The 24,869-nt window shown below is 41.7% G+C and overlaps 1 protein-coding gene across 1 annotated transcript in view; it reads right to left on the bottom strand.

Moving 5' to 3' along the window:
• The window catches only part of ESR2 (estrogen receptor 2), a 43,608-nt gene extending 21,183 nt beyond the window's left edge, over positions 1-22,425 (bottom strand). The window contains exons 1-6 of the mRNA XM_040332578.1: positions 22,386-22,425; positions 20,834-21,306; positions 12,646-12,821; positions 10,628-10,744; positions 6,856-7,158; positions 6,580-6,718 (exon numbers count right to left, since the gene is read on the bottom strand). Of these exons, the coding sequence (XP_040188512.1) occupies positions 6,580-6,718; positions 6,856-7,158; positions 10,628-10,744; positions 12,646-12,821; positions 20,834-21,255 (1,157 nt within the window). The 5' untranslated portion in view covers positions 21,256-21,306; positions 22,386-22,425. The remainder of the gene's footprint in view (positions 1-6,579; positions 6,719-6,855; positions 7,159-10,627; positions 10,745-12,645; positions 12,822-20,833; positions 21,307-22,385) is intronic.
• Between the last annotated feature and the right edge of the window lie 2,444 nt (positions 22,426-24,869).

Here is a 24,869-nt window from a genome sequence, read left to right as displayed (position 1 = left end):
GAAAATTATCTTTATGGAACCTGACATGGATACTACACCTACCCAGCAAGGTTCTGTCAAAAGACAAACCCATATTAGCCCAACTTTTTCTGCCTGGAACAAGGTCAAACACAGGAAGGTTAAATATAACATTGCTACCTGAAGAAGAGATCCATTTTATTGGATTTTCTTTTTCCCTCTGTTGGACTTTTATTTTATTTTTTTCTATCTATCATTTCAGGAAGAAATGATTTAACCGAAAAGTATATTTCTGTATTTTCCCAAAGGATATATAAATGCATATATATAGGTTGATATTTGTAAGTGTGTCAAGCATGAGTATTTATGGAGGGGGGAATTTTTTTTTCTCTTCCCTACCATCCTGGGGGGAAAATACTTTAGTATTTATTGAATTTACAGAGTCTGATTGGGTTGAATCCTTGCTAACATGTTTATGTTTTTATTTTTATTCTTTTATTTTCTCTTTCTTCACTGTCTTCTTTACCCTATCAGCCTACGTGCCAATGAGAGGTTTCATTGAGATGTGTGTGCAGATGTCATTACACAACCTGTTTAATGTATCCACTCCGTTTTGAAATATATCCTAGAATGGATAAGGTCTGGGCAAGCGAGTTGATTAAGCTTGCTAATATCCTGACCCATGGCTGGTATAGCTAACTCTCCTTCTCCCCTTCGTGTTGTTTCGCACAACACACAGGGGTTGAATTCTCCAGTTAAAAGACAGAAGGCCCTGCAAGTCTACAAATCACTTCACATTGATGTGTTTTTTTTACAGGAGACCCACTTCCCACAGCGGTACACCCCCTCCTTTTTACATGCACACTTTCCAATGTTTTATCTGTCCAAAGCAGAAAATTAGACTAGAGGAGTAGCTATTTTATTCCCCAAACAATGCAATTTTAACTTGATTAAGGAGTATGCGGACCCAGAGGGAAGATTCATTTTGCTCAAGGGCACCTTGGAGGGGAGACTGTATACTTTTGTTTCCTATTATGCACCTAATAGGGGACAAAAAGTGGAGAAACTTAAACAGACATTTGATGATTTGAGTAAAAAACATAAAATAGATCCTTATGGTTTCCCTACTTCCAAATTGGATGCTGCTAGGACAGCTTTGAATCTAGCGCTTACAGTAAGAGCAGATGAGGCCATAAAATGGTCTGGGGCAAGATTTTATCAATTAAAGGATAAGATAGGTCCGATGTTGGCGCATAAATTATCACCTAGATTTAGATCAAGGGTCCTTCCCAAGATTAAACAAGCAGATGGTTCTTTTACTCTAATCCCTCAGCGAGTGATGGAAGCCTTCCAAAATTGTTATTCAAAACTTTATAGTTTTGAAGGACACTCTGCTTCCAATAGAGTAGAGGAGTTCCTTGATAGCTTAGATCTTCCCAAATTGGCGGATGTACATAGAGAGGAAATGGAAGCTCCCATATCGGTAGAGGAAGTTTCGGAAGTAATTAAATTGTTAAAAACGGATAAGGCTCCCGGACCTGAACGCTTTCCTTCTCCTTACTACAAAACATTTTCAGTTCTTCTAACACCCTATCTCGCACGGTTTTTTAATTACATGACGGACGTTAACCCAATAGGTAATCAACTTAATATGGCATATATATCTGTGATCCAGAAACCTGACAAAGATTCCAGTCAAATTGAAAATTATAGACCAATCTCTTTGATTAACAACTACCTAAAAATGTTAACCAAAATAATAGCCAATGAATTATCATCCTTCATTGGTCAATATATACATAAGGATCAAGTGGGATTTATTCCCGGTAGACAAGGTCCAGACCAGGTAAGAAGAGCAGTCGATCTGATTTCAATAATGCAATCTGGATGGATTGGAGAACATAGACAAGAGGGTATGCTCTTATCATTAGACCTTCAGAAGGCCTTTGATTCGGTCTCCTGGCCAAATATGTTTGCGGTTTTGAGACGTTGAGTTTTGGTTCAAGAGTGTTGGGTATATTATCCGCCCTTTATTCTTCACCTGAGGCTAAAATAAGATTACAAGGTCTATTTTCAGAATCTATTAGAATTAAAAGGGGTACACATCAGGCATGTCCTTTATCTCCCCTGATATTCGCTGTTGTAATAGAGTCTTTCGCAATAGCAATTCGAAATAACCCGAATGTCAGGGGGGTCAGCTGTACCCAAAAAGATCACAAATGTGCGTTATTTGCGGACGATCTTTTAATATTTGTAACCTCCCCAATTTCCTCTTTGTCTGAAATCTACTCTTTGCTTGATAAATTCTCTAAAGTTTCAGGTCTTAAAGTCAATATGGCCAAATCTAAAGCCCTTAATTTGTCGCTCCCTAAATCTGTGGTATCCTTCATTACAAAAAAATATGAATTTGGTTGGAACAATTCATCTATTAAATATTTAGGTATTAATCTGACTTCAAAGTTTGAAGATCTATACCAGGCCAATTATCCCCCCATGTACAAGAAACTTGAAACTGATCTGGGTGATTGGGGTACACAAAATATAGGTTGGATAGGCAGGATAAGTTTGGTTAAGATGACTCTTCTACCCAGACTTCTATACCTTTTTTCCTTCACTTCCAATACCGATAAAAATAAATCATTTTGATAATGGAGCAGGAAAAAAGGATTGGCTCAATGTTGGATAGAAGTACTCAGTTTAATGAGATTTGGAATCCATGGTTGAAGTATTTAGGAATCTCAAACACCTTAAGAGTTTAGCAACACTGTTCGCTGCTTACTAATGTATAAATTTGGCAGGTAGGCTATCTGTCCTTTTACCCTCTCATCCCCACCCCCTTTCTCTTTCCCTTTCTCTCTATCTTTTTCATGCTTTCTTTTACTCTTTCTTATTCTTTCCTTCTCTTTATTTTTATTTTATTTATGTTATTTACTGTATATACATGTGGAGTTTTCTTTATATATAAACATCGTTAAAAAATGCAGCATGGTCGGAAAAAAAAAATTGGTAGTTTTTCAGAACCCGAAAAATTATGTGAAGCCCACACACCATAATTTTAAATTACATTTTTTTAAAACGTTGTTTTTTTCATGCCGAAAAATGATTGTGTGTACGCGGCATACGTTTTTTCACCGATGGGGAAAAAAAACGATGGGGCCCACACACGAACGGTTCGTCTGATGAAAACGGTCCATCGGGTGGAACCCGAAAATTTAGAGGCCTGGATGGAAAAAAGCCTCCGTAAAAGCCTCAAAGGGAAAAGAAAACCATCAGTAGGTCTGTGAGGTATAGTGAGGAACAGCAACAGTTGTGAGAGGACTGTAGGCTGTTGATTTACTAAGATGGCACCACCCAGCTTGGCAAAGTTCAATCTGAAAATTGAAGGAAATCGAGCAGAATTAAAAGATGCAGTCGCTGTTCGGGTATTCTGACAGCCACAGGAGCAGTGGCTGTCAGAAAACAATAGCCAGCAGGGTAGATGCCCACGTGGATGGGGAAATCTATTTATTTCTCTCATTCAGACAGCAGGATTGAAAGAGAGAAATGTCAACATGCATGGCTAGGCTTAGACCAGGAGTCTGCAAACTTTTGAAACAAAGGGCCATTTTGCTGTCCTTCAAACTTTAATGGAGGCTGGACTGTAGCCAGTGGGAGTAGAAAATGCCCACGCATTAGTGGGAGTAAACAATGTCATAGGCTTGGGGGGCAGTGGGAGTGAAAAAAAATGACACAATTGGTGTCAGTGGGAGAATTAGTTCCCCATCAATGGTGTCAGTGGGAGGAATAGTGCTCTGACTTTGGTGTCAGTGGAAGGAATAGTGCCCCAAGGGCCCGATAAAGGCAAGCAAAGGCTGCAGTTTGAAGACCCCTGGCTTAGACTACAGCAGCTATATACAGTTTATTTGCTTTGAGCGCCCCCTGAGGGTTGCAGATTGCAAAAATTAATAAAGAGAGAGAGAGTGAGGGTGTAGAACAGGGGTGTCAAACTCAATTTTTATTGTGGGCCGCATCAGCATTATGATTGCCCTCAAAAGGGCCGGTTGTATCTGTAAGATTAGATGTCCAGCGCAGTGGCGTCACTAGGGTTGGTGTCACCCGGTGCGGTAAAACATGGTGTCACCCCCCCTCTGTCTAGGCTGCCCAGTACCAAGCAGGCAGCGGACGGGCATGGGGCGCAACCCAAACCAGCCCCTGTAAATGATAGTATAGGGCAGTATAGTGGCAGGTTAGGGTAGTATAGAGTGGTATAGTGGCAGGTTGGTGTAGTGGGGTTGTATAGGACAGGTTAAGGTGGTATAGGGCATGTTGGGGTGATATAGGGTAGTTTGGGGTGGTATAGGGCAAGTTAGGGTTGCATAGGGCAGGTTGGGGTGGTATAGGGCAAGTTAGGGTGGTACAGGGCAGGTTGGGGTGGTATAGTGCAAGTTAGGGTGGCATAGGGCAAGTTGGGATGGCATGGGAAAGGTTGGGGTGGTACAGGGCAAGTTAGGGTGGCATTAGGCAGGTTAAGGTGGTATAGGGGAAGTTATGGTGGCATAGGGCAGATTGGGGTGGTACAGGGCAGGCTGGGTGGCACAGGGCAGGCTGGGGTGGTACAGGGCTGTTTGGGGGGGTACAGGGCAGGCTGGGGTGGTATAGGGCTGTTTGGGGTGGTACAGGGCAGGCTGTGTGATACAGGGCAGGCTGGGTGATACAGGGCAGGCTGGGGTGGCATAGAGCAGGCTGGGTGGTACAGGGCAGGCTGGGATTGCACAGGGCAGGCTGGGCATTTTAGCTATAAAAAAACTGTGGGTGGTATAGGGCAAGTTATGGTGGCATAGGGCAGATTGGGGTGGTACAGGGCAAGTCAGGGTGGCACAGGGCAAGTTGGGGTGGCATGGGAAAGTTTGGGGTGGTACAGGGCAGGCTGTGGTGGCACAGGGCAGGCTGGGGTGGTACAGGGCTGTTTGGGGGGGTACAGGGCAGGCTGGGGTGGTATAGGGCTGTTTGGGGTGGTACAGGGCAGGCTGGGGTGGTATAGGGCTGTTTGGGGTGGTACAGGGCAGGCTGGGGTGGTACAGGGCAGGCTGGGGTGGTACAGGGCAGGCTGGGGTGGCACAGAGCAGGCTGTGGTGGTACAGGGCAGGCTGGGATTGCACAGGGTAGGCTGGGCATGTCAGTGAAAAAAAACAAAAAAAAACGGGATGGTGTCACCCCTCTAGCGGGTGTCACCCGGTGCAGACCGCACCCCCCCCCGCACCCCCCTAGCAACGCCTCTGGTCCAGCGCATTCCCTCCCCTTACATTATATGTTAAGAGCCACCCCACCATCAGAAATTGAGTCCACCACTCTCCCTTACATCACAGCGCACCCCCCTTTCCTTATGCTGCTGCTGGGAAGAAGCTGGATGCATTGCTTAAAAGCAGAAAGTAAGGGTCTTGAGGAGGACCAGAGGAGGGCTGGAACTTTCCTGCAGTGGCAGGAGAGCTGCGAGGGCCACATGAAATGGCCTGGAGGGCTGGATTTGGACCGCAGGCCTTGTGTTTGATACCTGTGGTGTAGAAAAAAGTATATAGTCTTCAACATCACACAGTAACACAAGAAAGGCTGGCACGGTATTGCACTGCTGATCATATTGTAACTCGTGTTGTAACTTTTTATTGCAACAATGTCTTGATTTTAACAGCACATCTATCCCCATCTTCTGAATCCTCTATGCACGTCAAATTAATTCTAGAGGAGCAAAGTATGTTCTTTTTTTTATATCAAATTGCTGCAGCAGGTCAGAGGACACATCTTATGTCCTACCACCACGGTAATTCTACTCATCGTTTGAAGGATAAATGCATAGCTGTTCTGAGCTGAACAACACATTCAGGCATACTTATTGGAGCAGTTTACAAATAGCAATGATGATATGTAAAGTGCATAACAACCAATAAGGTGTTTGAGGTTAGATAATTGGTTGCTCTTGGTTAAAACTTTCTTTCTGTATGGTGCTTTACTTGCAAGACAGAATATAACTATACTGTACCAACAAAGCAATGGAATCCGTGTTCTGTTAGGTCCCGATTAGGGTCCCTGAATCCGAAGACAGATTTTTGGGCTGGGAAACAGCCTCCAACCCTGACTATGGGTACTGTGGCCCTGATGGGTTAACCCAAGTAGAGAGGCTGCATCTGCTCAGGGGAGACACAGGCAGCTATAAAACCACCATCTGGAGCAATCATACCGATGATTACCCCTCAGGTTTCCTCCAGTTGTATCAGTTCAGTGCACACTTTTTTAAGGAATACTAAAGTCCTGATGAAGGGGGGCCCTTTGAACCCCTGAAACATGTTGGAATTTATGATACAAGATTCTGAAGAAGATTAAATATGGACTTCATACAGTAGGTTCTCTTTTTAGTGCTTTCTTCCTTACACATCTAGCAATAACAATTTGATAGAGGTTAAGGTCTTTCCCTACAAACAAAAAAAATTGGGCTTTAGATAAACTTTAAAAAAATAAACTTAGTTAAAATATTCCCATTATGGGAATACATTAACATTTAATAACATTAGAATAAATCTTAGGTTTCAGTGTCACTTTAAATATCTGACAATGGACCTATGGAAATATATTCCCCATTATATAACTCACCGGTCAACAGTGAGATCAGGCGCAAAGATAAGCTTTCCAGGTTGTTCTATTGACCTCCACATGAGTCCCATCATTAGAACTTCCAGCCAACAGCTCTCCAACAAGCGAACTTGATCATATAGACTCAATTCCACGAAGCCTGGAAATGGTAAACTTATTCAAAAGTCATACTAAGTGTATACAAAGAATCATTGGTTAAGAAATTGGACACACACACATGCAATGCACTCACACACACAACTCAACACTTACTTGCACCTCTCCTATATGACTTACCTGGTATTTTTTTTGCCCATGCTATCATGTGAACCAGTTCCTTGTCAGCAAGCTTAGTCAGTGACATCATCATGGACGCTTCAGTGAAAGGTTTGCAGGGGCGATTCATTAATAAAACATTGGGGGGTTCTGCTTCAATTAATGATAACACAAACTGCTCTGGGCCCAAGGCACAGGGAAGAACTTCTTTCACTCGGCTTATGTTTTCAATTATTTTCTTGTTTTTTCCAAGACATTGCATCTGATCCTCGGAGTGGCGGCGATGTCGTATGATGCGGTACCCACAACGTTCACGCCTTGTTCCTAAAAATGAGAATTTGTTAAATACAGTCATGCCACTTGGGTAAAGAACACTTTAAAGACCATGACAGAAAGAAAAAAAGATTTTGATTAATGAATCAATTGTATTTGACACAGCTGGGAAGATTTACTGAAACTGTTGCACACAGAATCCAGTGCAGCTGTGAATAGTAACCAATCAGCTTCTAACTTCAGATTGTTCAAGTAAGCTTTGACAATAAATCCTGGAAGCTGATTGGTTACAATGCACAGCTGCACCAGATTCTGTGTGCTCTGGTTTTAGAAGACCTCCCCCAGGGTGTCTGAGGTTTTAGAAGTGAAAAGTTAATACATGGTCTGGAGTTGAGTAAGTGCTGCCTGCATGTCAACATGTACTGTGACATACTGAAGCAGAGCATGATCCTCTCCCTTCGGAGACTGGGCCGCAGGAAAGTATTCCAACATAACAACCCCAAACACACCTCCAAGACGACCACTGCCTTGCTAAAGAAGCTGAGGGTAAAGGTGATGGACTGGCCAAGCATGTCTTCAGACCTAAACCCTTTTGAGCATCTGTGGGGCATCCTCAAACCGAAGGTGGAGGAGCGCAAGGTCTCTAACATCAACCAGCTCTGTGATGTCATCATGGAGGATTGGAAGAGGACTCCAGTGGCAACCTGTGAGGCCTCATACACACGACCGTTTTCCTCGACAAAATCCATCAAGAAACTTGGTGGCATAGCTTTTTTGCCGAGGAAAATGGTCGTGTGTATGTTTTTATCGTCGAGAAAACTGTCGTGGATCTCGACGAGAAAAAAAGAGAACAAGTTCTCTTTTTTCTTGTCGAGAGCAGTGTTGTAGGTAACAGCGTTTAAATAAACGCCGTTACCTAACGCAGCCCCTTTTGAGGGTAACTAGTAATCTACCAGATTACTATTCCCCTCTCGGCAACGCCGTTCCCATTACTTGGGCGGCGTTACCATAATTACATATACCGCGTGCGGGGGAGGCAGAGGGGGTCATGTCATGTGGAGCTGGCCTGTGATTGGGTCACAGCGTCGGCGGCCGGGTCATGTGACCACAGAGCTGGCCTGTCTCTGTGATCACGGGTGGCGCCAGCTCAGAGTCAGCAGTGCACCGACCGACGACTGTGGCCCTGCGCAAAGCGTGGAAGAGAGAGAGAAAGACACAGTCCAGACTCCAGACAGTAAGAGCAGCGCAGGTGAGGACCGGCATCATGCATGTGTGGACTGGATTGGAACTTGGAAGTGTCTGGGAGTGGGGGGGGGGAGAGCGGCCTTGTCTGGGGCTGGGGCCGGGCTGGTCATGTTGTGGAGGTGGAGTGTGATGAATCTGATATTGTACAGTATTGCTAGGCATGTGGAGGTGGAGTGTGATGATGATATTGTACAGTATTGCTGGGCTGCCCACCAGCAATACTGTACAATATCATTCATCACACTCCACCTCCACATGCCCAGCAATACTGTACAATATCATCACACTCCACCTCCACATGCCCAGCACTACTGTACAATATCAGATTCATCACACTCCACCTCCACATGCCCAGCAATACTGTACAATATCAGATTCATCACACTCCACCTCCATCTCCACATGCCCAGCAATCCTGTACAATATCATCACACTCCACCTCCACATGCCCAGCCTGGGCATTTGGAGGTGGAGTGTAATGATCATATTCTACAGTATTGCTGGGCATGTGGAGGTGGAGTGTGATGATATTGTACAGTATTGCTGGGCATGTGGAGGTGGAGTGTGATGAATCTGATATTGTACAGTATTGCTGGGCATGTGGAGGTGGAGTGTGATGATCATATTGTCGGAAGACTGTCAATCAAAAAGGATTGCCTAGTCCCGCAGCGCATACCCAGAAGGGGCGGAGAAGATGTATCTCTAAAATGGTAAGTACGGCTTCGATTTAAAAAAAACTAGCCGATTCCCCTAGACAAAATGAGCATGAATCTAATCTTAAAAATTGTAATTTCCGGGTGAACCTCCATTTTAAAGGGTCAGTCTGCTCAAAGGTAATATTTCAGTTAAAGATACAATGTGGTGGATTTATTAAAGGGAAAGCCACTCTGCACTACAAGTGCACTTGTAAGTGCAGTTGATGTATATAGCTGTAGATCTGAAGGGAAGCTCTGAAATTAGGCGAAGCTCTGCTAATTTTATCATCCAATCATGTGCAAGCAAAAAATGCTGTTTTTTATTTCCCTTGCATGTCCCCCTCTACAGCGACTGCACTTTCAGTGCATTTGTAGTGCAAAGTGGATTTGCCTTTCGTAAATAACCCCCAATGTGTTGACCCAAAACAGTCTTGGCTTCTTACATGTTTATATGGTCTAACAGAGAGATCCCCATGAGACAATTTTTGACTTCTAGAAGTTATGTGTATTCCTGCCCACCTTCTGCATTACACTATGCAGACAAACGTTTTTGGATAACTTACCATAATACTTACCTAGAACCCAAAAGTATGGTGACAGCCCTCTAAATTATCAAGTTCAGGTGTTTCAAGTAAAGGGTACTGTTATTGCAACAACTTTGCACAGTAGGGCCTCTTAGAATAGAGAGTATTGACAAGTCCCACTCCATCCTAAACACCAAAAATAGGAGTATTCATTTCAGGGTAGTGGGCAGAGCTATGGAAATCATTCCTTGTTGCCTCAGTGGTCAACAATGGCCATGTAGTATATATAAAATCCAGCAGGCAGAGTGGCACCCCATTACAATCATCCCGAGTGACACTGAAAGCAAGTGTTTGACAAATGTTCCTTCTTTTCAGCTTGCAAAATCTTATCAATTGCACAGCTTGCAAAATCTTACAAATTGCTTTACTGATGACCAATAACAGCATACAGTAGACTTCTAGAACCAGAAACATTCACTAAAGCATAATGTCCTCTGCATAGCATTGGCAATACCTTGAATATAGAATTGTCTTTTATGCAGTTCCCTTTGGGCACAGTTGGGTTGGTTTACTAAAGGCAAATTGGTTGTTCACTTTGCAAGGGAATTTCCCCTTAGATTATTTAATGTGGTGGAAACGTATTTTTGCAAAGAACACCCAATCATATGCATGCACAAGTTTGGATGACTAAAATCAACACAGCTTTGCCTTGTTTACCAATGTAAGAGAAAAATCCCTTGCAAACAGCTTCCCTTGCAATCAAGCGCACATATTACAAAGTTAATATTGTTTTGTCATATGAAATGTATCTGGATGGTAGAAAACAGACTTTGCTGAGGTTCAGCAGCTGGTACTGTAGACTTCATAATAATTATTACATATAACATTTTTTAAATCCCACCAACACAATACAATGAACCTGTCTCATGCCCATTGTCAAGAGGTAGGAAAACATTTAAGTATTTTACATTGTGCTGGCTGCTGATGTGATAATAAGACTGGAAAGCAAAAACAAAGAAGAAAGAGACTATCAAACACGAAGGAAAATAATCTCACCACATTTCATCATTCCCACTTCAAAACACTTGCGCAGTCGACATGCTTGACAACTTTTTCGCCTGTTTTTGTCTATGGTGCACTGGTTTGTAGCAGGGCAGATATAGTCATTGTGTCCTTCCATATGAAAAAAAAAAAAAGAAACATATAGAAATGAGACATTTTACTGCTTGCAATTTTTAATCAAGGACCTAAGGTAACCTAGCCCACTAGCCAGGCCAAGCCAAGGCCACTTCCAATGCAGGTAGGAACTGAATGTCTTCTGAGAAAAACTGGGAATCTAGCACCATCCCATCTGTAGAACCATGAGTTTACTGATGTGTAACTAACCCCTTTCTATGATGTATAGAGGGCATATTAAAGTGACATTTTCCAAGGGTAAAGTGACAATTAGCAAAGTTATCTGAGCTGTTTTGTGTTGGTAATGTAACCAACTCCTCACAACATTTACCGCTTTTAAGTCAGGTAACCTACCCCCAATTTTCCTTAGATAAAAACATACAAGTTGGCCCAATGTGACTTTGTCTGCTTATAGAATAGATGCTTAGCAACCAAATCACACACGTCCAAATTAGGCAACCTCTACCATTTTTAGTCACCTTAAAATGAATAGATAAACCACTAAAGAGCTTGTGGGCAGGACCAGTTGCTCGATACCCATGATAGAATAAAGGTACACTAAAACCAAGTAAGCTGGCACAATTATTTTGATAAGTATAAGTAACAAATAACTTGTGGAAGACAGATGCAAGGTGCTTATTTCACAGTTCCAGACAATATGGCAATAGAGCCCTAATATCACAGGCAACCCGGGTACAATAGCTCTTACCAACATTGGCAGTACTTTAGCACAGTCTCTTCAATTGAGAGGATGCTCTGACGTTACTGCAGCAACATTTGATGGTCGATAGGCAGAACAGTGCAGGCACCTTTAGAAAATTGATAGGAAGCTCCCTGTCCCAACTCTAGTGTTCCTAGATAGCAGAGCCAGGCATGGTATCCCTGCACTATCCCACTTCAACTGGAACCTCTCCATAGCACTAGATACACTGTCCCTAGCTACAGTGGGATTATGTCACTACACTATCCACTTAACGAATGCATGCCAACCACAGAGGGACAGTGCTATTTATTAGTATTGGACTCACCAAAGATAGCTGCTGGGGTCAGCCAAGGCAGCAGCATCCAATCTGACTGCTGCTCCCCTGATTACAAATATGGAGGCTTCAGAGGAACTCAGCTTCTCTCAACCTCCATTCCCTGCTGCACAGTGACCAGCTAAACAGCAGCACCTACAAAAGTTAGGACAAATTGCAACTGCCTATAGGCCAATTTATAATAGAGAGTAGATATCACTATTCTATCTCCGCTGTGCACTATTGCAAACAGTTAAGCCAAAGTAGGTCCCAGATCACCAGATTAATGACAAAAAAGACTGAGGAGGACTGGTGCCCAAAGATTTGACTGAATGAGGGACTGGAGCTCTCAGCAAGTAGGCAATAGGGGAGATTTACTCAAAATCTGGTTCAGCTGTGCATGGTAGCCACTCAGTCTCTAACTTTAGCTTGCTCAATTAACCTGGTAGCGGATTGGTTTCTATGCAGAGCTGCACCAGCTTTTGCACACTCCAGTTTTAATAAGAAACCCCCAATGTCTCCTGTAAGCTTCTTAAAATTGATTTTTAATTTTGGCTGGAGCTTTAACATAAGCTTCCATGATGCTTTTAAAATCCTAAAAGCTACCATTGGTCTACAAATACTCCCGAACCCACACCAGCTCTTTTTGCAAATTCCAGAATTGATGGGTTGCTAGCCTGGCTACACTTATACAAATAATGCTAATTTGAAATTTTGTCTGCTTTTCACAACTTGCAAAGCACAGAAGGCTTTAGCTGCACACAACAGTCATTATAAGGCCTCATTAATATTCTGAATACATTAATCAGTCGGAACACTCAGCACCAGGGAATGCAATGTCCTAAATCAACCTCAGCAACAAGATCCAAGAACTAAACATACCTTGGATGCTCCTCTTGAAGAAAGCTTTACATCCCTCACAAGACCAGACTCCATAGTGGTAACCGGAGGCATAGTCACTGCACACTGCACAGAAGTGGGTGTCTCTTTTGGAGCCCGGGTTACTTCCAATATGATTAGTACATTCACCTCCTATGGATTTTCTCTTCATGACTTCCCTGTAGTCAAAACAGAAGTAGTGATAAACATAAAATTTACATATCCATTTTACATGCTTTTTGGATGTTAATAGATTGTGCCCACCTATACATTTTCCATTATGCTCTTTAATTAAGAAATGTATACCTTTAAATTCTGTATTAGAGAGCCGGTTCCTCGACTGTTTTTGGTGTAGCAGTATTCAAAGTAATCTACAAGACAACAGGATTGCCGAAAGGTCCAAAGTGCACGAGACACTGACATATCTTGCCAATCTAGGAGTGGCATAATATGGTACGTACTAAAGACATGACCACAGAGTCAAGCTCAGACTGTAAACTGTGCAATAACTTCTATTCTCTGGGTAATATATTATACATGGTGATCCGCAGAGTAAACTTATCACAAAATCTGGCAATTCAGATTGTGCATATAATAAAGAATGCATAACAAAAAAACAATACTGGGACAAAGTCCTCTGGCACCCAAAGCGTAGATGCTAAAGTGTGCCAATTTCTGTGCTGAGATGAAGGAAGTTTGCACATACGCATCAACAACGGCCAGGCTGCCACAGTGTGCAGAAATAGATACAAAAGATGGAAGTTGTGGCGCTACAAAACAGTAACACATTACTGGAAAAGTCAGCTGTACAGGTTATAAGTCCTTGTTGCAATGAAGAGATAAAAATGGATGGGAAATAAAAATAAAAATAAATATAAATAAAACCTGGGGATGAGGAGTGATGAGGAGTGGAACGGAGGGAGGACACTGTTCTATGATAAGCTGATCGTCCCAAACACTGTTCCGGGGCAAGCCTTCCAAAAGCAGGGGAGACCAGACAAAGACTCCAACATGTACAAAAAAGAAGAGAACAGAGGGCGCCTCCTGGTTAAGCGTTATACAGCTTTAATAATACATAGATGACAGTGTAGACTTACATATAAAATAGTAGAATCCAATGTAGAGATTCGATCGGTAGGTCCTGAGGGGAATGTGACGTCTAGCCGAGCTAGTTGTTGAGCCGATCGTGCTCCCGGGTGAACCTCCTATGTCGGACCGTACATGTAGCAAGGAGAACCAGCTGGTACGGAGGACTAGTTGGAAACGAGGCCCGGAGCACAGCGTGAGCCGCGGTGACGTCACTGTAGTGCGACGACGTTTCGAAGCAGGCGCTTGCCAATGACTAAGCGCGCTCCTTTCTCAAGCTTTGCATACGAGGTTCACCCGGGAGCACGATCGGCTCAACAACTAGCTCGGCTAGACGTCACATTCCCCTCAGGACCTACCGATCGAATCTCTACATTGGATTCTACTATTTTATATGTAAGTCTACACTGTCATCTATGTATTATTAAAGCTTTATAACGCTTAACCAGGAGGCGCCCTCTGTTCTCTTCTTTTTTGCAGAAATAGAGGTTGCTGTCTTTTCAGCTTAGGCCACCTTTGGGTCAATGGAAAACCAGAATGGAAGGCGGGAGATGCTGCAATATAGTTAAACCAGTGTCATATTCAGCTTTCCATTTACATTTTTGATAATCAAAATATGTTCTTTTGTCTTAAATTATTCATGAAAAGTGCACATTTTATTCTGTGATCATTCCCTTTTATATTGGTACTAGAATGATTCTGGTTCAAAGCATTTTTCTTAATTCGGTAGTATAAAAACCAATGAATACAAAGTAACATTTGCTATACATGCATAACAAAAAATCAGCAAAACAAAACAAAAAAAAGCTAAGGGAAGAAGGGAATGAAGGTGTTAATAACATTAAATAGGGTTAACTAACTAAGAGTTAATAAAGAGCCAAAATTGATTTTGACTGTATCCATAACAGAAATGTATAAATAAAGATTACAACAATGAAGGTGACAGCTTTTCCCTATAATTTCCCACTGTGCCATTCAGCCTAGAAAGCCATAGCAAAAAAAATAAAAAAAAATTGACTAATGAGCACCATTTAAATGCAAAAAAAGTATTTAGAATTAAATTTAAAACATATCCTAATCCGGTGGAACCAATCTGTATTTTCCTCCTGCAGCAGCTGAAAGCCTGCTTCTCCTCCTCTCCCTCCTGCTGGCATTCAGCTACCTCAGGAGGAAAATATTGGGGTTGGTACCAGTAAATGCCACCCCATGCCTCTCCTTCCCTCTTTTTTCTGCTCTCAAAGCCCACGTGTGCTCCCCTGGCCCCCCGTCCCCATCATTTCAGCATTGGTAGCATGTAAATGGCCAGTAAATATGTAATTTACTGGCCCCTTTCTTTTTCTGAATGAACATAGTGGGTGATTAGTACTAATTGCTTCTTTGTCAATTCATAACTAAAGCATAATAAATTGTATTTATGATGCTTAAGTTTTGTGAATGAACAGGAAGCTGCTCAGCACAGAGTACTTCCTATTCATTCACTGTCCAGTGCAGCTGAGGTTGCAGAGAAAGGGACTAGGAAATCTCTGTCCTCATTTCTATTCTCTGTCTCAAAAGTGAGACAACAGGGTTCTCCTAATATTTCACTGTTTACATTTATTTTATAGGAGTGTGTGTGCCTGTGTGTACTGTATGTGTGTGTGTGTGTGTATATATATATATATATATATATATATATATATATATATATATATATATATATATACATACACACACATGCATGTGTGTTTGAGCTTTGGGGTACACATCCTAAGGCCTCTTTTACTTGATCGGCCTGCCTGTCCGGATCCGAGCGGGCCACCCATTGACTTCTATGGGCAGGCGGATGTGAGTGGAGATGTGTACATTCGCTATGTATCCAGCAGATCGGATGAAAATGGACATGCTGTCCGTTTTTTTATCTGATCTCCCCATAGAGAACAGTGGGGCTCTCACAGGTCCCTCCCTGCACAGTGAGCAGAGACGGACCTGTCATCCGCCTACTCAACGGGGATCAACGGGGAGTCCGTCCAGTGGATCTACCCCATATGAAAGGGGCCTAATACAATAGGCTGCGCACACCCCTAGTTGATATTGCCGTCTATGTCTCCACTGGGTAGATTCCCTTTCTCTATTTTTCTTAGTGGCTGTTTTAACCAGAATTAGTGAGGGACAATCCAAAATATTTAGTTGACACTGGAACAAGAAACAAATATAGACATCTATATCTATCTAGACATCTGTGCAACTTTGGGAACATCCTATACCAGCCTACACTTTTGAGAAAGCCCATTGAGCGCAACACGTGAGGAAGGCTATGATGCGATCATATATATATATATATATATATATATATATATATATATATATATATATATATATATATATATATATATATATATATATATATATATATATATATATATATATATAAATATATTTTTTTTTTTAAACGTGAGAGGTGAGCGCTGCACTGTTTTTTATGAAATATACATTGTTTTGGGCGTGTACTGAGAATAATTAATTATCAATGATTGTTTATTTAATTTGTACAATTTTTTTATATTATTTTATTTACAGTATTTATTTACACTTGAAATCATTTGAGAAATATTTGTAGTTAGATGATCGGGGGTGTTTGCACATTATAGCATGGAAAGTTTTGTTATTGAATTCAACTTTGGGAACACACTTTAAATAGAGTTGTAATTCTCTCCGTTCTGAAGCCACTAATGCTGATTTATACAACAACCAATTAATCCTAATTTTGGGCACATACCTTAAATAAATGAATTCTTTGCTTCTCCTTTGGGGATGAACTAGGTCCAAATGGACTTTGGATTTTTCTCTCAATGAGCTAAACATCCCGTGTGGGGAACGATAAGGGCCAGGATGACTGAGATAGGCAATCCCTACACCTGTTGCCAAAAATGTTTTTAACAGTAATAAAACTGCTATCTTGTATGATATAATTTTTTATATAATATGCTCTCCTGGAGAAGGACCCCTATGGTCTCCTGACAAAGTGGGCATTGGTCTAAGAAATGTGTAAAATGTTATGTTATGTCATCCCTCCTTATGTTCCTACCTATCTGATATGGTGGGAGGTATCTGGTTAATGTGATATTATATGAAATAGAAATTACAATCAACTTTAATCTGCAAACTTATTTTTACCTTTGTTATAATAAAAATCTTTTGTATAAATGTTTTAGTAGAGTTTTCATGATTGATGTTTAAAAATTACCATAAGGTCCGATTTTCATGTAGAGATAAGAAGGCAATAGCATTTAATTAAACTATGCAGGGAAAACACAGAATCATTTTATGCTATTTATGTGTCTAAAGCCTCATACATGCGATCGAATTATCCAACGGGAATCGTGTGACAACAGGCTGTTGTCGGAAAATCTGACCTGTTTCATCGAACAATTGTTGTTGGATTTTCTGCCAACAAATGTGGGATAGCATGCTTTAAAATTGTCTGCAAACAAATGTGTGTTGATGGATTATCCAATCGTGTGTAAGTCCATCAGACAAAACTCCAAAGTACAAGCACGCATGCTCAGAAACAATGCTAACCATAACACAACATTAGCAGAAGTTGCCCAAAGGGTGTGGTTAGCTGAAAAAACACATAGTTTCGTGTTTGCTGGCCAACAATTCTTTGCCGTTTGTATGCAATACGAGTTCCTGGCCAACGCCCTTCGGACAAAAGTCCTAGGCTTTGTCCGCAGAAACAAAAAACTTTACTCTACTCCCATAAAACCGAATGTTTCTCATTGCAAGTCCAGGCTGAGAAAATATATAGAATAAGTTTGCTCATAAGGTAAGGTAATGCAGGATGCGGCACACTTCCTACCAATCTTGGCTAAATTCTGGCACTATCTTTTCTTGATGTTGGTTAGAAGCTGCCCACTGACAATGGGACTATTAAATCCCAGTATTAAATAAAAAAAAAAATCAAGTATCATGTAAAAAAATAGCTGTCATGGTGCCACAAGCCTTCTTCATGGCAAAGTGTTGCCTTAAGCTAGGAGCTTACCGCAGCGGTAATTCCTGGTAAAGGGTTTGGGACTTATGTCCCTCGAGCACAGAACTGAGAATATTCAAACAATAGAAGAAAGCCAAGAAATCAGCAGTGACTTCACACGTGCCTCATGCCAGCCTGGCAAAGAAGAGTTAGCAGAGAATGGCACTGAGATGTTTTTTATTACATTTTTCACTATCAATGGACCACATATACATGTAAGGTGAGCTTTTAAAGCCTAATTTCAGGAATATTATGACTTTAAATGGTTTGTTTGGGCCAAGCTAGCCCTAACAAATAATTTTCTTTACTAATCAATGCACAGGTGTGTGCGCTGTGAAAACTATGTGTACAGTAACATCAGCTACATACAGTGTACAGCACTATGCTTTAGCATCAATACAGGGACTTCCCATTCCATTCCCAGAACAAAAATAAATTTGGGCTGAGCGCTGCTCAGCCATTCATCAGAAGCTTTGTATTTTTTATAAATGAATAAAAGGCTTTCTCTGATTGTTTGAGGTGGAGATAGTGACGTCATCCACCCCAGCCAGAGGAAACCTTATATTTATTTAAAAAAAACAAGGCTTCTCGTGCATGGCTGAGCAGGATGGGAAACCCCTGTACCATGCCAGAACACAGCGTAGTATACTGTATGTGGTTGATGCTACATACAGTTTATACAGTGCTGAGAGCCAGCTGGGCATTGATTAGTAAAGGAAATAGTTCATTTGGGCCAGCTTGCACAAACAATGTAAGCGCTTGCTGACCAGCCAGCCGCCTTTGCTATACTGCGGCAAGGTGGCACGTTCCCACAAATCACCGTAGGCGTACGTTGGCTCGGGAACTCGCTTTTGTCAGTGCTGGCCACATTGTGGAGTAACTTTACAAACTTTGAAGTGTATAGCGGTAGGCGAATGGCAATATTCACTCTCCATTATAAACCAGCTGCTTAGCTTTCATTGATCAGACTTTCCCTTTCTTTAGCATTTATGCACAAAATAACTTACATTTTCAGTATTCACACACCTAGCCTTGATTTCTCTATAGCTTTCTTTCTCATAATTCCATCAAACCGGCAAACCCAATCTCAGTCTTTTCTGTACCTGTACACTCTATTCTGCTGCCTCTTGTCCAGTTATTTACCTCTTATTTCTATTGGTTTTCTTTCTTTTATGTTCTGACTCCCTTTCTCACCTTTTGTCTCTCACTACTCACTATGCACACACCCATAGCTGTGTTCCCACATACAGGGTAAGCTCCTACGACTTCTGCCTTGCCTATTAGTCCACCTCTCTTGTATGTTACCAAGCAAAAGTAAAAAAGAAAAAATAATATTCTGCAATGACAAGTCGAAATTTATACGGAACACCATTAGTTCAGGGACATTAGTGTAAATGTCCCACTTTACTGGTGGTCATAATTGTAAGTGCCCCTGTTACATTAGTGGTCAGTGTAAATGCCCCTGTTACATTTAGTGGTGAATAAAAAGGTCACTGTTAAATTAGTTGTCAATCTAAAGGCCCCTGTTACATTAGTGGTCAATGTAAATTCCCCTGTTACATTAGTGGTCAATGTAAATGCCCCTGTTCATTAGTGGTCAATGTAAATTCCCTGGTTACATTTGTGATCAATGTAAATGCCCCTGTTACATTTGTGATCAATGTAAATGCCCCTGTTACATTTGTGATCATAGTAAATGCCCCGTTACATTAGTGGGAAGTGTACATGCTCCCATTACACTGTTGTAAATGCTCCTGTTATTGTGGTGGTCAGTGTAATTCTCCTTATTACATTGGTGGTCAGTGTAAATGCCCATGTTACATTAGTGCAACGTGTAAATTCCCCATAACATTTGTGGTCAGTGAAAATGTCTGTGTTACACTATTAGTCAATGTAAATGTCCCTGTTACATTGGTGACCAGTGTAAATACCCCTGTTACAGTGGTGGAAAGTGTAAATGTCCCTGTTGCAAGGGTGGTCATTATAAAATGAAGTTCCTTAATGGCTTTGCAGGGGCTGCATATTGGGGAGCACTGTTGGTGGCTGTATATGAATAGGCTGCACATCGGTGGCAGCTGTATATAGCGGTTGGGGGGTGATTATGAGGGGACCTGGATGTGGATAATTGGGAGAGTGGCTGTACATGAGAGAGACTGGGGATGAGCTGATTTTATGTTGTTAGTTAATAAAAATCACTTCTGGTTTTCCTGGGTTATGTTGCAATGTATTTTAGTGTGATATAGTTTTCTGTTGCTGGTTGATCTGCTATTGTGATGCTACTGCGGTGTGATGTGGAATGCTTATGTGATATGACATATTTGGCTTAGTTTATTCTATCACATGATTTTTTTTTGCATTGAAATGGTAATTTTCTAATAAATAGTTTTTGATCTTACCAAGAAGGTTCAATTCACCAAGTAATAAAATATGTATTATTTACCATTATGATAGCTATTTTTAGCAATGTGTCTGTTTAAGCTTTCATGCCCTGTACACACGATCGGTCCATCCGATGAAAACGATCTGATGGATTTTTCCATCAGTTATCCGATGAAGCTGACTGATGATCAGTCGTGCCTACACACCATCAGTTAAAAAAAAACGTCAGAACGCAGTGACGTAAAACCCAACGACGTGCTGAAAAAAATGTTCAATGCTTCCAAGCATGCGTCGACTTGATTCTGAGCATGCATGGATTTTTAACCGATGGACGTGCCTAGAGACGATCATTTTTTTCTATACGTTTTTTATCCATCAGATAATCTTGAAACAAGTTCCTAATTTTTTAACCGATGGATAAATAACCGATGGGGCCCACACACGATCGGTTTAGTCTGATGAAAACGGTCCATCAGACCGTTTTCATTAGACAAACCTATCATGTGTATGCGGCATTAATGGTCCTTACTGCTGAAAATACAAGCTTTTATAGCTTAGTGTAGGGGGCCTGAACATAACATTTGCACAGGGCCGCCTTGTTGACTTTGTCCACCACTACTTGAGTGCCTTGTATTGCTGTCACTATAGGAGCTGCATATGCTGCAATGGCCTTTGTTGTGCCTTTGTATGTGAAGTGTTGGAGTCTTGTGATCTTACCGGTTAATTGGCAGAACATGTTCTTCTGGTTTGGCTTCAAACCATGGGCTCCTAGGTGGCTCTGCATACAACAGCGAGGACTGGCAATGTAAAGTTACTGGGGACATATGATCCGGAGCTGTCCACATTAAACTTGGGCTCATAGTTTGTCTCATAATGGAATTTTCAGAATCACTAGAATTTCCTGGTACGTTGTAGTTTATAACAGAAGGGCTGCAGAAAGCTATAGAGGAATAGTCATGTCTGTTTTCCATATATGGAGAAAGGTACACCGGGCTTTGGTCTACTGTCATGAGGTTCTGATTGGCACTGTACTCAGGAGATGACAAGGTGGCTGGAGAACTTTTGATGTCGCCCTTCATATGTCCACTATGCTGCATGGGCTGCAACTGACAGAATTCTTTGTGCATGTATGCCGACATGTTGATTGAAGATTAAATTCTGCTTCTTAAAAAGTCATTGTTTCCAGTTCACTAGGATAGAAGACAGATCGTATTATTAATAGGATAAACTTCCTACATATACAATCTCTTATATTGGCCACTGTAGGTGAGCAGACCAGAGAAACCTAGTTATCTGGGTACCAGAATCCAAGAAAAAAATAAGACATAGGTCAATACTTTTTGTGTTTTTTTTTGTTTGTTTTATTATCACAGACTTTAACATCAGAGAAAGAGGCTTTAAAGCTGAACTAACTCCAGGCAAACAAACAAATACATGGATGGAATCGGTTTTACCTGCCAAATGATTTGTATTTCTCTCCATCCAATATATAGTTAAAGGATATCTAAAAGGTAATTAAAAAAAAATGTCATACTTACCTCCTCTGTGAAGTTAGTTTTGTACAGAGTGGCCCCGATCCTTCTTTTCTGTGGTCACCCTCGGGGCACCCATGCGGGTGCGCTTCTGTGTCCTGCTGCTACGTCTATTGACACAGACAGCAAGACTCGGTCCCATCCCCGTCTCCCGCATCATTGTATTTGATTGACAGCAGTGGGAGCCAATGGCTGCGCTGCTATCAATCTATCCAATCAGGACACAAGACACCGGCTGGAGCTGGTGTGCTCGTTCCCGGCGCGGGAAAGACTGGGTTCAGGTAAGTAAAATTGGGGCATTGGGGGGTTGCTACACTAAAGGAGGTTTATCATTAAAGTGTTACTAAACCCAGGACCCTGTATTCATTATATCTGGTCTCCCACAGTAGACAGAACATGGAAATGCAATCATTTTATTAAATATAAACTTCTAAAATACCATTTCTAATCAGCAGTTTATACAGTTGTGCTCATAAGTTTACATGGCAGAATTTATGATTTCTTGGCCATTTTTCAGAGAATATGAATGATAACACAAAAACTTTTCTTTCACTCATGGTTAGTGTTTGGCTAAAGCCATTTATTATCAATCAACTCTTTTTAAATCATAATGGCAACAGAAAGTACCCAGATGACCCTGATCAAAAGTTTACATACAATGGTGATTTTGGCCTGATAACATGCACACAAGTTGACACAAATGGGTTTGAATGGCTATTAAAGGTAAACATCCTCACCTGTGATCTGTTTGCTTGTAATTAGTGTATGTATAAAAGGTTGATGAGTTTCTGGACTCCTGACAGACCCTTGCATTTTTCATCTTGTTCTGCACTGACGTTTCTGGATTCTGAGTCATGGGGAAAGCAAAATAATTGTCAGAGGATCTGCGGGAAAAGATAGTTGAACTGTATAAAACAGGAAAAGGAATATAAAAAGATATGCAAGGAATTAAGAAATGCCAATCAGCAGTGTTCAAACTCTAATCAAGAAGTTAAAAATGAGGGGTTCTGTTGAAACCAAACGACGGTCAGGTAGACCAACTAAAATTTTAGCCACAACTGCCAGGAAAATTGTTCTGGATACAAAGAAAAACCCACAAATAACAGGTGAAATACAGGACTCTCTGAAAACATGTGCTGCGGCTGTTTTCAAGATGCACGATAAGGAGACACTTGAAGAAAGGTGGGCTGCATGGTCAAGTCGTCAGAAGAAAGTCATTACTACGCAAATGCCACAAAGTATCATGCCAAACAGCACAGAGACAAGCCTCAAACCTGGAGTCAACAAGGCCTAATGCTGCGTACACATGACCGTTATTTATGTAATGGGAAAAAAACGTTTTTCTCAACGTGATTCCTCTAAAGCCTGCCTTGCAAACACACGTAAGGCGGCACTATAAAGGGGAAGTTCCATTCGAATGGCGCAACCCTTTGGGCTGGTTAACCTAATTTCCCATTTCATAACTTGTTTCTGAGCATGCACGTTTTTTCCCCCCTCGTTAAAGCTCACACAAGACCGTTTTTCATGACGAGAAAAACGTCGACGTGAAAAACGATAAGAAAAAATAGAGCAGGTTCTAAATTTTTAATGGCCATTTTTCTCGTCGAGAAAAATGCTCTGGAGCCTACACACAACCGTTTTTTAAGATGAAAGGTACACCATTCCTACTGTGAAACACGGAGGTGGATCGCTGATGTTTTGGGGATGTGTGCGCTACAAAGGCACAGGAAATTTGGTCAAAATTGTTGGCAAGATGAATGCAGTATGTTATCAAAAAATACTGGAGGAACATTTGCATTCATCAGATGGTTGTTCTTCTGTAAGATTCTCCTCTCTCCACAGAGAAAGGCTTGAGCTCTGTCAGAGTGACCATTGGGTTCTTGGTCACCTCCCTGACAAAAGCCCTTCTCCCCTGTTTGCTCAGTTTGGCCGGGCGGCCTGCTCTTGGAAGAGTCCTGGTGGTTCCAAACTTCTTCTACTAATGGGTAATGGAGGCCACTGTGCTCATTGGGACCTTTAATGCTGCAGAAATTCTGCTGTACCCTTCCCCAGATCTGTGGCTCGTTACAATCCTATATCGCAGGTCTACAGACAATTCTTTAGACTTCATGGCTTGGTTTGTGCGCTGACATGCACTGATAATGCTACTTTCACACTGGAGTATGTTTTTTTTTTTTGCGGCGCATTACCATCCTTTTTGTGACGCTTTTCGGCCACTAGTGGGGTGCTTTTAACCCCCGCTAATGGCCAGAAAAGGCACTGCTCCTACAGCGTCCCTGCCCATTGAAATCAGTGGGCTGCGCCAGCGATTTGCGGTTTGCAGGACTTTTTTTGGTGTCCTGCCAGCGCACCGCTCCAGTGTGAAAGCTCTCGGGCTTTCACACTGGAGTGAGAGGAGAGGCTCTTTACAGGCGATATGAAGGAGCTATTTTTAGGGCTATAGCGCCTGTAAAGTGCCTCAGTGTGAAAGCAGCCTAACTGTGGGACTTTATATAGACCAGGTGCGTGCCTTTCCAAATCCCGTCCAATCAACTAAATTTACCACAGGTGGACTGCAATCAAGTTGTAGAAACATCTCAAGGATGATCAGTGAAACAGGATGCACCTGAGCTAATCCTAAATGGCAAAGGCTGTAAATACTTAAGTACATGTGATTATTTTTCTTTTTTCTTTTGACCCCTTTCACACTGGGTCGCTTTGCAGGCGCTATAACACTAAAAATAGCACCTGCAAAGCGACCTGAAACAGCCGCTGCTGTCTCTCCAGTGTGAAAGCCAGTAAAAATAGACATCTTTGGAGCGGGTGAAGTAGCGGTGTGTATACCGCTCCTCCACCACTCCTGCCTATTGAAATCAATAGGGCACCGCGGCTATACTGCGGCAAAGCGACTCTGTGGTTTTTAACCGTTTCTCGCCCGCTAGCGGTGGTTAAAATCACCCTGCTAGCGCCCGAATAGCACAGCGAAATTGACGGTAAAGCGTCGCTAAAAATAGCGACGCTTTACCGCCGATTCCGCCCCGCCCAAGTGTAAAAGGGACCTTTGAATACATTTGCAAAGATTTCAAACTTGTTTCATGTTGTCATTATGGGGTATTGTTTGTAGAATTTTGAGTAAAATTATGAATTTAATCCAATTTGGAATAAAGCAGTAACATAACAAAATGTGGAAAATTAAGTGCTGTGAATACTTTCCAGATGTACTGTATGTCCAAGGCGACTTT

The sequence above is a fragment of the Rana temporaria genome, chromosome 13 (assembly GCF_905171775.1).
Source record: "Rana temporaria chromosome 13, aRanTem1.1, whole genome shotgun sequence".
Classification (NCBI taxonomy): domain Eukaryota; kingdom Metazoa; phylum Chordata; class Amphibia; order Anura; family Ranidae; genus Rana; species Rana temporaria.
This window is presented reverse-complemented; position numbering and strand designations above follow the sequence as displayed.